Below are 14,536 nucleotides of genomic sequence, written 5' to 3'. Positions count from 1 at the left end.
TTGCTATGAGAGTGCTTTATTTTCTACTTTCTGTCTGTCGCATGCTTGTGGGCTAGTGATGACAAAGCTTTTGGGCTCAGCGTGTCAAATTCCGAAAATGCCTAACTTGACTCTGCTGGCGTGACACCCCAACCCCGAACAAAAGAGAAATAATTCTTTACCTATTCATTTATTTTTTAAAAAATGCAATCCAGTCATGTGTGGTGCTGGGTATTAGAAAAAAGAAAAGTCAAATAAGCACAAAAATGAAATACAGCTGAGTAAAGCAAACCTGTTGGTGAACGTGGTATGTCCCCCAAAGTGCTGTGGCATGTCACTTTTGACATGTGTGTTTTTGGCTTCCATCTCTGTTGTAGGCAATGCTTCTGTAGTGCCCAGGCATGCCCCCAACACTTTCAAGGCATGTTGGTGAGATACTAGTGGGTTCGAGATCAAACAATGCGAGGTGCCTCTCACTTCCTGAAGCTGTTGTTGGGTCCACAGCCGAAAATACAGTTTCCTGTACTGGGGGGCTCAGAAACGATTTCAATTGGGGAAGTAGCACAGGGAACAGCATGACTTTGCCATTACTAGTGCTGCTACTTCACCACAGTGCAAAGAGAGGGAGAAGGCAAGTGGACCTCTGAGTTTTTGGAGAAGGAGAGGGAGGACTCTCAGTTGTGAAGAGGAGAGGAGGAGGACGACATGAAGGAGAAGGTAAGTGTACTCTTTCTAACTCTTTGTCTTTCTAACTCTTGTCTTCTAACCTTAAATCAACATTGAAATTTAGCTTACCTTTAAAGTCCTACTTGTGAGTAAGGGCCCAAGGTACAGGCACTTGGAAAAGTAAATAAAACATAGGAGGATGAAGTAGAAAGCAAGTTTTTCTACTTTGTTTAAATTAACCCTATACTTAACCCAAGTTAAACTTAATCCAAGTTAGAACATAATCTAAAGGTTCAGTAAATTGGGACACAGGATCTAGGTGAGAGCAATAAATAAATAAATAATTTAAATAAAGGTGCACACAATAAAAGCAGGAGGTATAATTTAGATAGGAAGCTAGAGCCCAAACTAAACAAAGAAGAGGTTTAATAGGGGGAGAAAGTACACTTGGTGTCTATTTTATAAACAGGGCAAAACAGGATTTAAACCTTTAGTGTGTAAGTTCTGCCAAGCCCAAAAAACTCTTAAACTAGTGCAGTTTAAACTCAAATAAAAAGCAGCTTGAGGTTAAAAAACAGTCCAGCCTAAGAGAACTGAATTAGGAGGGTAAGAACCCAGGAAGGGCCAGCCAGCCAGGGCAATTTAGCTTTCCATAGTCATAAACTAGAGGGTCTAGAGGGTAGAGCCTCCGTTTGCTTGAAGATAACATCCACAGGTCACCAGTTCGAGGCCACCGGCACCGTGAATGGTGAGACCCTGAAGCAGCTGACAAGCTGAGCCGAGTTATTCCACCTGCTCTTAGGTGTGAGCGAAGAAGTGTCTTGGCTGCCCTCCACGTGAGAGAGGAAGGAGCTGCTTGTCAGCCTGCGTGGGAGGAAACTGGAGGCCAGAATGAGTAGATTAGGCCCTTCAGCAACCTTTTCTCTTCCTCCTAATCTTTTGTAATCTCATTTAGGAAGACCAGCCCCCTTTCAATCAGCAAGGAGGGAGGGAGGAAGAGCTAGCTAGGGGCATAAAGCTAGCGCCTGCCACTGCGTGAGCCCTCTGCAGAAGCGCACGTGGCCTCTGGGAAACCCAGTGCCTCGGGAACAAAGTGCCAGGTAAGGCACGGCGAGTTTAGCCTCAGTGCGAGTTCAGCAGCAGGGCGAGGAAGCCAGGGCCCCAGATACGCCCTTTCTCTTCCCTTGAGAAGAGGGCAGCAAACCAGTGAAGGGTTTTTTTTTAAGTACCCCTAAACAAACAAACAAAAAACAACAACTATGGAGTCAGACAGCCAGCAGCAGGGTGGGGGCTATCCAGTGTTTTGCATTGAGTGCCACATGTATGACTATATGCCTCTGGGGCATAAGTCATGGGTGTGTCGTCGGTGCAAGGAGCTCCAGGGACTCGGGGAACACGTCCGCTCCCTTGAAGCCTTGGTGGCCGACCTGGAGAAGCAGAGGCAGGCAGAGAAGGACCGAGGGGAGACTTCCGGGGACAATCAGGCTTCGTCCCAACCTCAGGCATGCAGCTCCTCAGCTGCCTGGGTGGGAAGTCTCGGGGCTGGAGGACGTCATCCTGGAGAGGAGGGAAACAATCCCCTAGGGGGGACCCCTTCTCCAGGGGACTGGCCCATATCCGAACACATTCAGGATACTCCTCGGCAGGAGGGGGGTCAGGGGTTTCTTGTAGTGGGGGATTTGATTATTAGAAACATAGAGAAGGGGGTTTGCGATGGATGTGAGGACTGCATGGCGACTTGCCTGCCTGGTGCGAAGTTGCAGACATCACTTCTCGTCTAGACAGGCTGGGGAGGAGGTAGTGGTTGTGGTGCATGTCAGGACCAACGACATGGGCAAGTGTAGCTGGGAGGTCCTGGAGGCCAAATTTAGGCTATTAGGTAGGAAGCTGAAAGCCAGGACCTCAAGGGTAGCATTCTTGGAAGTGCTACCTGTTCCACGCACAGGGCCAGCTAGGCAGGCGGAGATCAGGGGTCTCAATGCGTGAATGAGACAGTGGTGTAGGGAGGAGGGGTTTAGATTCGTTAGGCAATGGGAAACGTTTTGGGACAAGCGGGGCCTGTACAAGAGGGACAGGCTCCACTTGAACCAGAATGGAACCAGACTGCTGGCGCATAACATTAAAAAGGTGGCAGAGCAGCTTTTAAATTGATCCCTGGAGGAAAGCCGACAGGAACCGAAGGGCATCTGGTTCGGGACTCCTCATCCCTATGGGACAAGGATGGGGAGGTTAGAGAACAACAATGTAAAGGCAGAGTACAAGAAATTGGGAATGGTAGCGTGATGGGATGTGATAGACCAGGGGTCGGCAACCTTAAACACTCAAAGAGCCATTTGGACCCATTTTCCGGAGGGAAAAAAACCTCAGGAGCCACAAAACCCTTTTGACATCTAAAATGAAGATAACGCTGCATATATAGTGTTTTTTTTTTAACCTTTATGCTCTTATAGGTCCCATTTTTATAATGTAGCCCCCTCTTGTAGCTTTTAGTTAGTTTTGTCATACATTCTTGTCCTGTGTTTTCAGACGCCTGGTCCTCTCTGGTGTTTTGCCTGATTCCAAGGCCATTCTCTGCCTGGAGAATTATGCCCACTTTAAGCAAATTAGCTCCTCTTCTTTCCCCCAACAAATGACCCTGGTTCTGCCCTGCACTCCTGCTGGACCCCACCTCCAGGGTAGCTCGCCTGTTCAACCTGCAGAGGTCCTCTCTCCTGCCAGCAGCTTCTTGCCACTACAGCAGACCTTGGGCACAGCAGCCACACACCAAACTCCAGTGTCTTCAGCAGTCCCTTAGTCAGTCAGAGTATCCAGGGCAGAGTCCAAAGTCAGATTCCAAAGTAAGTCAGTCAAATCAGTCAGAGTATCCCAGTCAAAGTCAATAAGGCAAGTCAGTCTCCCTTCCAACCTGCACTCCTTTTCCAACCCACACCCCCCCTTCCTGCCTCAGGTGCTCCTTATATCCCTGAGGGCCCTATTGCCTTCAAGTGGCTGCAGCTGTGCAGCACACTCTGCTGGATGCCCAGGCCTTACCCTTAAAGGGGCCACTGCTGACACCACATCTACCTCCTCACCAGATCTTCTGCGATTCCAATACATATGGTGGTCGTGACATCTGCTTATCTTACATGGATACTAAAGAACTCCCCCCACCTTCCAGAGGCACCCTGCTGGAAGGAAAAAAGGACACAGACTCCAGAGGTGGGGAAGAGAAGAAGCCAGAGCTGGGGGGGAAAGGTGGGGAGGCAGCCACAGGCCAGCTTCTGCCCTGCCTGCCTGCCCGCCCTCCCTCACTCAGGCTGCAACCCTCTCCACACTATCCTGGGAGTAAGCCCCATTGACTACAATGGGACTTCTGAGCAGACAAGTTGGTTGGAGCTCTCAGGTTGCAGTCCTCTCCACACTTTCCTGGGAGGAAACCTCACTGACTACTTGTGAGTAGACCTGCATAGGAGGGGGGCTGAGGCTGCAGCCCTCCACACCTTCCTGGGAGGAAGCCCCACTGAAACAGCTTACTTGTGAGTAGACCTGCACAGGAGGGGGCTGAGGCTACAGCCCTCCACAGCTTCCTGGGAGTAGCCCAGGGACTACACCGGGGCTTGCTCTCAAACAGACCTGCGCAGGCTCCCACTAACCTGTCCTTGCACTTGGCCTTGAGCAGGCTCCAAGGCTGCCATCCCAGGCACCCTTTCTGGGAGTATGCTGTAATGGGGCTTACTACTGAGTAGACACACAGGATGTCTCCTCTGCTGTGGAGGAAAAGCCTCTCCTTGCACTGAGGCTCACAATGGCTGAGGAGGAGGGTGTCCTGCTGGAGAGTTGGGGAAGGGAAAAACAGGGAACTTAAGCCTGCAAAGCAGCAAAATTGAAAAGGGAAACCAATGCTGGGCAGGTGGGGGTGAAGGGGGAGGAGGGCAGTGAGCTCAGGGGGCGGAGGGAAGCAGCCTGCACTCCCAACACAGGTCTTTGCCTCCTGTCACACTCTTTGCCACTTTCACCCGGAGGAGCCACAGCAGACAGCTGAAAGAGCCACATGCAGCTCTAGAGCCGCAGGTTGCCGACCCCTGTGATAGATGGTTTGGCACAGTGAGAGGATGCGGGGACAAAGGAGCTAATAAGCAGCCCATCCTGGGGCATTCCGTGTATAAATGCTTTTATGCGAATGCCCGAAGTCTACGAGCAAAGGTGGGAGAACTGGAATGTCTGGTGACACGGGAAAATATTGACATAGTGGACATAACGGAAACCTGATGGAATGCAGAGAATCAGTGGGATACCACAATCCCGGGCTATAAACGCTATAGGAGGGACAGGCAGGGGCATGTTGGAGGTGGGGTGGCCGTTTATCTTAAGGAAGGGATAGAATCCAGCAAAGTAGGGATTGAAGGTGGGTCTGACTCCACCGTAGAATCTCTGGGTTATGTAATACTCAGGAGCGATGTAATACTGGGGGTGTACTATCATCCTCCAGACCAGAAACTGGAAGGGGACCTTGAAATGAGGAAACAGATCAGGGAGGTGACAAGGAGGGACACGGTTGTAATCATGGGGGACTTCAATTATCCTCATATTGACTGGGTCAATTTGTGTTCTGGTCATGAAAAGGAGACCGGATTCCTTGACATGCTAAATGACTGTGCCTTAGAGCAGCTAGTCACGGAGCCCACCAGAGGACAGGTGACTCTGGATTTAATATTGTGTGGTACTCAGGACCTGGTTAGAGATGTTAATGTTACGGCGCCTTTGGGGAACAGTGATCATGCTGCGATCCGTTTTGACATGCACGTTGGGGGAAGAATACCAGGCAAATTTCTAACAAAAACTCTTGACTTCCGACGGGCGGACTTCCCTCAAATGAGGAGGCTGGTTAGAAGGAGGTTGAAAGGGAGGGTAAAAAGAGTCCAATCTCTCCAGAGTGCATGGAGGCTGCTTAAAACAACAGTAATAGAGGCCCAGCGGAAGTGTATACCGCAAAGAAAGAAGGGCTCGACTAAGTCCAGGAGGGTGCCCGTATGGCTAACCAGCCAAGTTAGAGAGGCCATAAAGGGCAAGGAAGCTTCCTTCTGTAAATGGAAGTCTTGCCCTAATGAAGAGAATAAAAAGGAACATAAACTGTGGCAAAAGAAAAGTAAGAAGGTGATACGGGAGGCCAAGCGAGACTATGAGGAACGCATAGCCAGCAACATTAAGGGGAATAATAAAAGCTTCTTCAAATATGTTAGAAGCAGGAAACCCACCAGAGAAGCAGTTGGCCCTCAGACGTGATTGTGAGGAGCTCCAGAAGGATCTCTCCAAACTGGCAGAATGGGCAGCAAAATGGCAGATGCGCTTCAATGTCAGTAAGTGTAAAGTCATGCACATTGGAACAAAAAATCAAAACTACACATATAGGCTGATGGGTTTTGAGCTGTCTATGTCAGATCAGGAGAGAGATCTTGGGGTGGTGGTGGACAAGTTTATGAAAGTGTCGACCCAATGTGCGGTGGCAGTAAAGAAGGTCAATTCTATGCTTGGGATCATTAGAAAATGTATTGAGAACAAAACAGCTAATATTATAATGCCGTTGTACAAATTGTTGGTAAGGCCACACCTGGAGTATTGTGTCCAGTTCTGGTCGCCACATCTCAAAAAGGACATCGCGGAAATGGAAAAGGTGCAAAAGAGAGCGACTAAGATGATTCCGGGGCTGGGGCACCTTCCTTATGAGGAAAGGCTACGGCGTTTGGGCCTCTTCAGCCTAGAAAAGAGGCGCCTGAGGGGGGACATGATTGAGACATACAAAATTATGCAGGGGAAGGATAAAGTGGATAGAGAGAAGCTCTTTACACTCTCACATAACACCAGAACCAGGGGACATCCACTAAAATTGAGTGTTGGGAGAGTTAGGACAGACAAAAGAAAATATTTCTTTACTCGGCGTATGGTTGGTCTGTGGAACTCCTTGCCACAGGATGTGGTGATGGCATCTGGCCTAGATGCCTTTAAAAGGAGATTGGACAAGTTTCTGGAGGAAAAATCCATTACGGGGTACAAGCCATGATGTGTATGCGCAACCTCCTGATTTTAGAAATGGGTTATGTCAGAATGCCAGATGCAAGGGAGGGCACCAGGATGAGGTCTCTTGTTATCTGGTGTGCTCCCTGGGGCATTTGGTGGGCCGCTGTGAGATCCAGGAAGCTGGACTAGATGGGCCTATGGCCTGATCCAGTGGGGCTGTTCTTATATGTTCTTATGGCTATGTGCATGTGCAACCTCCTGATTTTAGAAATGGGCTATGTCAGATGCAAGGGAGGGCACCAGGATGAGGTCTCTTGTTATCAGGTGTGCTCCCTGGGGCATTTGGTGGGCCGCTGTGAGATACAGGAAGCTGGACTAGATGGGCCTATGGCCTGATCCAGCGGGGCTGTTCTTATGTTCTTACTACTCTGATCAAAGACGAATCTCTCTATCTACCTCCTTACTCCAGTATGTCATGACTGAGGATTATTTATTTATTTGGGGAATTAGTTGGTTCAAGGATGACTTCAGGAGGAATGGGTGTACAAGCCCATTCCAACCTTAGCCATCCCTGTTCAGGAAGCATGTGGATCTTAGCTTGATGGCACTAGATATAATGCCATCTTCAGAACACTGGGCAGCAAGTGTCCAGGAGGCAGGTGCCTCAGAGGCTACCTGTCTTAAGCTGCAAATCTATACATACTTACCTGGGAGTAGACCCCATTGGATTAAGTGGGGCATACTTCTGTGCAGACATGCATAGGATTATGCTGGTAGACCTTCAACTCTTGCACTCTGTGACCTGTACAGGCGTGTTCCTATCCCCCCCCCCTGCCTTCCAGTGTGCAGGAGCTCCTGTTACCAGTGATGATTTTTACTTTCTTCTGTATTACTCCCTCATATTTATGTCACCTCTGAGCCATGCATTTCTGGATAATTTTCCTGACCATTGTTGGCACACTGTTGGTTTATGCAGAGTGCCTTGGAAGACCTCCATTAAGGCAATCACTGCCAGGATTGTGGCTATAAAGAAGAAGGGGGAAAAAAAACATTATTGATGGAAAGACATAATTGGATAGGAGAGTGAGAGACCCAGAGAGCTTTTCTGGCTGGCTGAGCATCTTTGTGTGTGAGAGAGAGACAGAGAGAAAGAGAGAGGTGGAAGGAAGCAACTTGAGAACAGCAACCTGTGTACTAAAGGAGGACTTTAACCCCTCTGGCTAGCTAAGGTCCAATCCCACCAGCTGTCCAGAGCCAATGCAGCTACAATGCATCTCTAAGAAAACAAATGTTCCCTTCCCTTGAGTAGGGGCCTCCATAATTGCTGCCCCACTGCAGGGTTTAGTACCTGCCCCATTGGGATGGCTGCATCAGCACTGGAAAGTTGGATAGGATTGGGCCCTAACTAGCTATATTGCCCTCTTTGAGTACAGGTTGCTGTGCAGGACTGTTGCACCTTCCTCCTCCAACAGCCATAATAGGAACGCTGGATGGTGCCTTTCCAGAACTCAGGTCAAGCTCTCAAAACTCAGTCCTGACCTTCGCTTGCTGTGAAGATGCCGAGCCGTGCAGATCATGTGCTTGCGGGGAAACAGATGAGGGGGAACATTTCTATCTCACTGTCTTGAGAAAATTTTCATCTCCTGTTTGCCATCTGTTTATGCTGCGGCTGCATTCATTGCTACTCATTTCAGTGCTTGTCTACATTCTAGTCACACCCCAAGTCACACCAAAGGAGGGACCCCCAGCACGCTCTTAGTAAGAGGCTTGAAAATCACCTCCAGTGCTGAGCAGCACTGCACAGTCCAATAGATTTGGGGCCATTGTGAACAGTTGTGCTCCCCTTCTGATGCAACAACTCCCTTCTAGTTCCCTTGGGATCATTAGGAAGGGTATTGAGAACAAAACGGCTAGTATTATAATGCCGTTGTACAAATCTATGGTAAGGCCACACCTGGAGTATTGTGTCCAGTTCTGGTCGCCGCATCTCAAAAAAGACATAGTGGAAATGGCAAAGGTGCAAAAGGGAGTGACTAAGATGATTACGGGGCTGGGGCACCTTCCTTATGAGGAAAGGCTACGGCGTTTGGGCCTCTTCAGCCTAGAAAAGAGGCGCCTGAGGGGGGACATGATTGAGACATACAAAATTCTGCAGGGGATGGACAGAGTGGATAGGGAGATGCTCTTTACACTCTCACATAACACCAGAACCAGGGGACATCCACTAAAGTTGAGTGTTGGGCGGGTTAGGACAGACAAAAGAAAATATTTCTTTACTCAGCGTGTGATCAGTCTGTGGAACCCCTTGCCACAGGATGTGGTGATGGCATCTGGCCTGGACGCCTTTAAAAGGGGATTGGACAAGTTTCTGGAGGAAAAATCCATTACGGGTTACAATCCATGAGGTGTATGTGCAACCTCCTGATTTTAGAAATGGGCTATGTCAGAATGCCAGATGCAAGGGAGGGCACCAGGATGAGGTCTCTAGTTATCTGGTGTGCTCCCTGGGGCATTTGGTGGGCCGCTGTGAGATACAGGAAGCTGGACTAGATGGGCCTATGGCCTGATCCAGTGGGGCTGTTCTTATGTTCTAGTTACTTTGTCAGGCCAGAGATTCCACAGGCTGCCTGGAACCCAGCTAGACCAAGGCTTGGCAGGCCAGCTTCTAGAATGCAAGTCTTGCTTCCTTGCTTTCTCTCTAATCCCCTCTAAACCTTTCTCCTTTTCCCCGTCTAAGTTTAGGGGTCAGGGTAAAAAGTTAGGATTTGTCCTCTTTTTGCCAGCACTGCTCATTCACATGCACACTTTTGTTCCTACATGTCATGTACACGTACACGTACACACACACACACACACACCCAAATTGGTGAAAGGTCAAATTCAGATGTGTCCATCAGTTTGGAGGAGGTTTATACTGGGAAAGAAACCTAAATGTGCAGCATTGTGAGTCATTCACAACCTCCTTCCCCCATCAGGGCACTCGGTTGGGCCATAATAATCCTGGGCATGGTTGAAACGAATATTTCAAAGAACTTAATGTTTGCCATAAAACCACGTTTTGAAATGTAGAGTTTAAAAGCGATTATTTCATGATTCACCCTTATTTATTAACCATCATTAATTCATATGATTTTTTTTTATTTTTTTTGCAGCTTGTTCTGATTTTGTTCAGAGTTTAAAATCCTGTGGCATAACGAATATGCACAAGGTACCTGCCTGTATGCTGAAGTTAGCCAAGGGAGCCTCGAATCACAAACGCTGGGCTGTGCTTCTCATCATCTTTAAGTTCATGTCCTTCTTCTCTGTTATGGTCTACTGGAGACTCACCCAGGATGAGAAAGCAAAGAGCTGGGGCTACCGTTTCCCTACAGAGGTGAAGTGCCCCCCTCTTCCTCCCACTTCCAATTCCATTTGGCCTCCTCCTTTGTCCAAGGACATCTACTTTGTGGAGACATCGGAACGGACAAACCCAAGCTTCTTGTTCATGTGTTCTGTGGAGTCAGCTGCCAGGGCTCACCCAGAGTCCAGAATCTTCATCTTCATGAAAGGGCTGGCAAACCACAGCGTCACTTTGCCAAAGCACTTGGGGATCTCCTTGCTCAGCTGTTTTCCCAACATTGAACTCAAACCTTTGGATCTGAATGATCTTTTCTCTGACACTCCTCTGGCTGGCTGGTATTTGTTGGCCCAGCATAGGTGGGAACCCTACTTCCTGCCCATCCTTTCTGATGCCTGCCGACTTGCCATCATGTGGAAGTTTGGGGGCATCTACTTAGACACAGACTTCATAGTCCTTAAGAACTTAAATAACCTCACCAATGTGCTTGGCACCCAGTCCGAATATATACTGAATGGGGCCTTCCTCTCCTTCGAGCCCAGACACAAGTTTATCGAGCTGTGCATCCAGGATTATGTGTCTGACTACAACCGTTGGCTCTGGGGCCACCAGGGCCCGCAGCTCCTCACCCGAAATTTTAAAAGGTGGTGCTCCATCCGGAGCCTTCGCAGCAGCAAGAGTTGTAGGGGCGTCACTGCCCTCCCACGAGAAGCTTTCTACCCCATCCGCTGGCAGGACTGGAGAAAGTATTTTGAGACTGTCAATGCTTCAGAGCTTCCAATGCAGTTTAAAGACACTTATGCAGTGCATGTTTGGAATGCAAGAAGTAAAGAGAAACAACATGTGCTCAGCTCTGAAACTTTGCTAGCGCAACTGCAGTCCTCTTACTGCCCTTCAACATATTTGCTGAGGAAGTTGTCTTCCTAAAGTGAAATAACCTGTGATGGATGGTTGGGGGTGTGCGTGAAAGGGTGAAAAGAATGCGAGATGCAGGGGAGTGGCAGCAAGATGTGGTTTTGTGTACTCCCTGAAGCATCTGGTAGGCCATTGTTCGATCCAGGAAGCTGGACTTGATGGCCCCTGCGCTCTTCTTATGTTCTTATGAAACTCAAGAACCTCTCCAAACCATTCAGCCAGGACAGCTGAGAGATGCCTTTGACAATGACCTTGCTCAGTGGCATCACTAGGGGTGTGTGGACCACACCAGGTGACGTACTTGGTGAGGTGACACCACTACTGGCCAAAATTGGAAATCTTGGTATTTTTCAAATAATACCCTCATGTTACCAAATAATACCCTCATGTTACCAAATGTATCATTTGATGTTGCATTTCATGCAAAATGCAATGAAACAAACCATGTTTAAACATGGTCATTTTAGCAAATGTTATGGCCAAATAACCAGAAAAGGAAAACACAACTGCCTTATGTATCAAAGAGTAGATTTCCATAACTCAAAACTGACTAGTGAGACTGATTGCTCTGAGAGCCAATGAGGTGTTATTATGACACAGCAGGAACCAATATTAGTATGAGTCAGCACTCACTTCCATGTATCAGACCTAATACTAGAACTCTTATTCAGTTTTGTGAGTGTCATCAAGTTGTCCACTGGTTTTTTTGTTGGTTACTGTAGTGGAAATGTGCAAGATCCCTTGTGGAGATAAAGTGTGATATCAACAGTTAGTATTGTTCCTGGCACTGGTAGCACTTGGGGCCAACACCGCACGCTGCCGCCGCCCCTTGCACCGAGTTTCACCCCCCCCACCAGTGGGCTGCCATTCCCCTGCCTCCCTTTCGGAGGCACAAGGAGATAGCACGCTGCCTCTCTGACTCTCCGGAGACCTTCTAAAGGCCTCAAAGGGCCGAAAAACCCACTTCTGGTTTCACGGTGGAAACCGAAAGTGATGTTTAAATGCCCTTAGAAAACATTCCGAGGACCGGGAAAGCCTCCCTGGCCATCAGAAGGCCTTGTAAGGGCTTAAAAACATTACTTCCAGTGCTTTTTCGATCCTCCAAGATCTTTAGAAGGCCTCCGGAGTGTTGGGGAGGCCACGTGCTGCCTCTCTGGGCCTCTGGGTTGAAGACCTTGAGTGGAGCGAGGGAGGGTGCATGTACACAGGGGAGTGGATGGTGGTGCTGCGGCACCCTCCCAGGCTGGCACCCGGGGCATTTGTCCTCCCTGTCCCTCCTTAGGCACGCCACTGTCAGGCCTACCCTTACTCTGTGGGCCCCTTGCTCTGACAGGTCTGGGAAGCTTGGGGTTAACACCAAGGCTTTAGAAGACAGTGAGGTGCTACGCAGCTGCAGCCCCTTGAAGGCAACAGGGCCCTCAGGGATAAAAGCAGCACCTGGAGGAAGGAGAGGGTGTTGGTAGCAGAAGGAGGAAAGAAAGTTTGACTGACTGACTGACTGACAGGTGAACAAACTACTGCGGATTGCTGGAACAGGGATGGCTGGTGGCTGCTGAGTGGTGGAGAGCTGAGGAGGTGCTGCTGAACTTGGAAGCGCTGCTGCTTTGAGCACAGGGGGGAGGGACTCTGTAGCCCCCACAGGCAAGCTGCCTAATGGTCACCTTCCCGTTGGTGCTGGCTTTCAGTAGTGTTTTGTGCGCCTGTAGAGCTAGTTGGCCGTGTTTGAGTCAGGGAAAGTAATTAGCTCAAAGTGGGCAAAAGTTCTCTAGACCATGTTCAGAAAGAAAATTTGGCAAAACAGTTGCTGGTTTGTTGGGTAACCTGTACTGTTCCATACTAAAATAAATAAAAAAAATAAAGTTACTGGGCGTTCCACCAGCCTTAGTGATGCCACTGCATTTAGGCTGTGTGCATGATACTGTAATTTATTCTTTATGGGCCATCATGGGGTGGCGCAATGAGCTCTTGCACCAGGCGACACAAGCCCTATGACGCCACCACCCTCAACGAAAGACACACTGCTACTAAGCCACTGGGGTTCCCAGCTCAGCGTTGCATGGGGTGGTTGTAGAGCTGCAAGTGCCAACTAGATTTGGAGATTCTGAACGAGGAAAGCTGTTATTTGGACCACCAGAGCTTTGCAGTGGGTTGTGCAAACTTTCAAGTTACGCAACTTGTCAAGTTGGATAGAAACCAAACAGCTTAAAAAATGAAGAAAGTGTCCAGAGGGCGTAAGATGATAAGTTATAATGCCTACAGTTTGTTTCAGTCTTAAAATATAAATGGGCTCTTGAGTTCAAATGACCTGTGACATTAAATATGGCTTCGGACGCAATCCTAACCCCCGGGTTAGGCTGGCACAAGTCACTTGCACTGACCTGGGGGTGTTGCGAATGTGCTGTAAGGCATGTTTGTTTGTTTGTTTATTTATTACATTTTTATACATGTTTGCACTGACTCAAGAGTTGGGGAGGCCAGTGCAAGGAGAAATGCTGACCTCCCCATGCTGGATCCAGGTCCATTGGGATAAGTTTGCATTGGCTGAGGTTGGCTGATGCAGGGGTCTGGGGGGGCATGGAGAGGGCGGGGAGGAGGCATTTTGGGGTGGGAAGAGGGCAGGTGGCGGGCATTCCTGGGAGCAGGTGTTCCTGGGGGCTGGCAGGTGGGGAGCGGGAGGCGGGGCCAGGATCCGGCAGCTATGCCAGCTATCCTAACTTGGTTCCTGGGCAGCATGGAGCAGCCACTGGCCGCTCTGTTCTGCTCAGATCTGCGCCACCTCGTCAGGTGGCGCAGATGTGAGTAGATCCATTGGGGCCAGTGCAGCACAACACAGGGTAAGGGGAAAGTTTTCCTCTTGCCTCATGTTGCACCGCTTCTGGCCTCAAACTTGCACTGGATGCAGTGCAGGCCCAAGTTAGGATTGCGTTGTTACACTTGTAGCACCCGCACAGGGATTGGTTCGGATTGGGGTCACAGCACACACGTAGGGGCTATTTTAATCTTTTACCTCTGTGCCTGTTGAATCCTAAAAGTGCCATTTGCTACCAATGGGGGTGGGTTAAGACTTTCTGAATAAAAACTGCATGAAGGCAAAGAGTTAACTATCCCCTAACTCTGCCCCACAGTCTGGAGCTGAAGTGCAGCCACATGACTGCTGCACAAAAGTAGACAGCATCCCCCAAACTACACAATGATGTGCATTTTGGGCCGGAATCACACATGCATTTAAAGCCTTTTAACGATCACTTTGGAATCTTCTATGGCTTCTGCTAATGTGCCTTTCCATTCGTGATTACACTGAGGTTTGCAGTTACTTAGCTTGAAATAGGAACCTGTCCAGCTTATAATGTTTTATGCATTTAGTAGAGCCCTCCAATTCAGCTCAAACTCAGCATGTAAACCACACCCTTCCAGCTGTCTGTGGTGTCTTGATTGTTGCACTCCACATTTATCACAAGGCACAAGGAGCCCTGGAATATGTTGGCAGGGCAACTGGTATTCATACTTAGACCCCAGCAAGAGGTGGAGAAACCCATGACAAAATGAGCATTCCCCAGAGAATAACTACATTTGGACACAACCATTGGGCCAGTACTTTGGCAGCTACACTGCTGCTGGTTCATTTCCCGGCACAATTCAAAGCAC

General features: G+C 48.9%; 1 protein-coding gene across 2 annotated transcripts in view; it reads left to right on the top strand.

Annotated features, from left to right (window-relative positions):
* A4GALT (alpha 1,4-galactosyltransferase (P1PK blood group)) overlaps positions 1-11,845 on the top strand; it is a 32,731-nt gene extending 20,886 nt beyond the window's left edge. The window contains exons 1-2 of one of the 2 annotated variants that reach the window (XM_066633429.1): positions 646-696; positions 9,792-11,845. In XM_066633429.1, the coding sequence (XP_066489526.1) occupies positions 9,839-10,903 (1,065 nt within the window). In that variant the 5' untranslated portion in view covers positions 646-696; positions 9,792-9,838 and the 3' untranslated portion in view covers positions 10,904-11,845. Of the gene's footprint in view, positions 1-645; positions 697-9,791 lie in introns of those variants that run through there. The other variant, XM_066633428.1, reaches the window with a different exon arrangement.
* The last annotated feature ends 2,691 nt before the right edge of the window (positions 11,846-14,536 follow it).

Source organism: Tiliqua scincoides, chromosome 7, assembly GCF_035046505.1.
Source record: "Tiliqua scincoides isolate rTilSci1 chromosome 7, rTilSci1.hap2, whole genome shotgun sequence".
Taxonomy (NCBI): domain Eukaryota; kingdom Metazoa; phylum Chordata; class Lepidosauria; order Squamata; family Scincidae; genus Tiliqua; species Tiliqua scincoides.
This window is presented reverse-complemented; position numbering and strand designations above follow the sequence as displayed.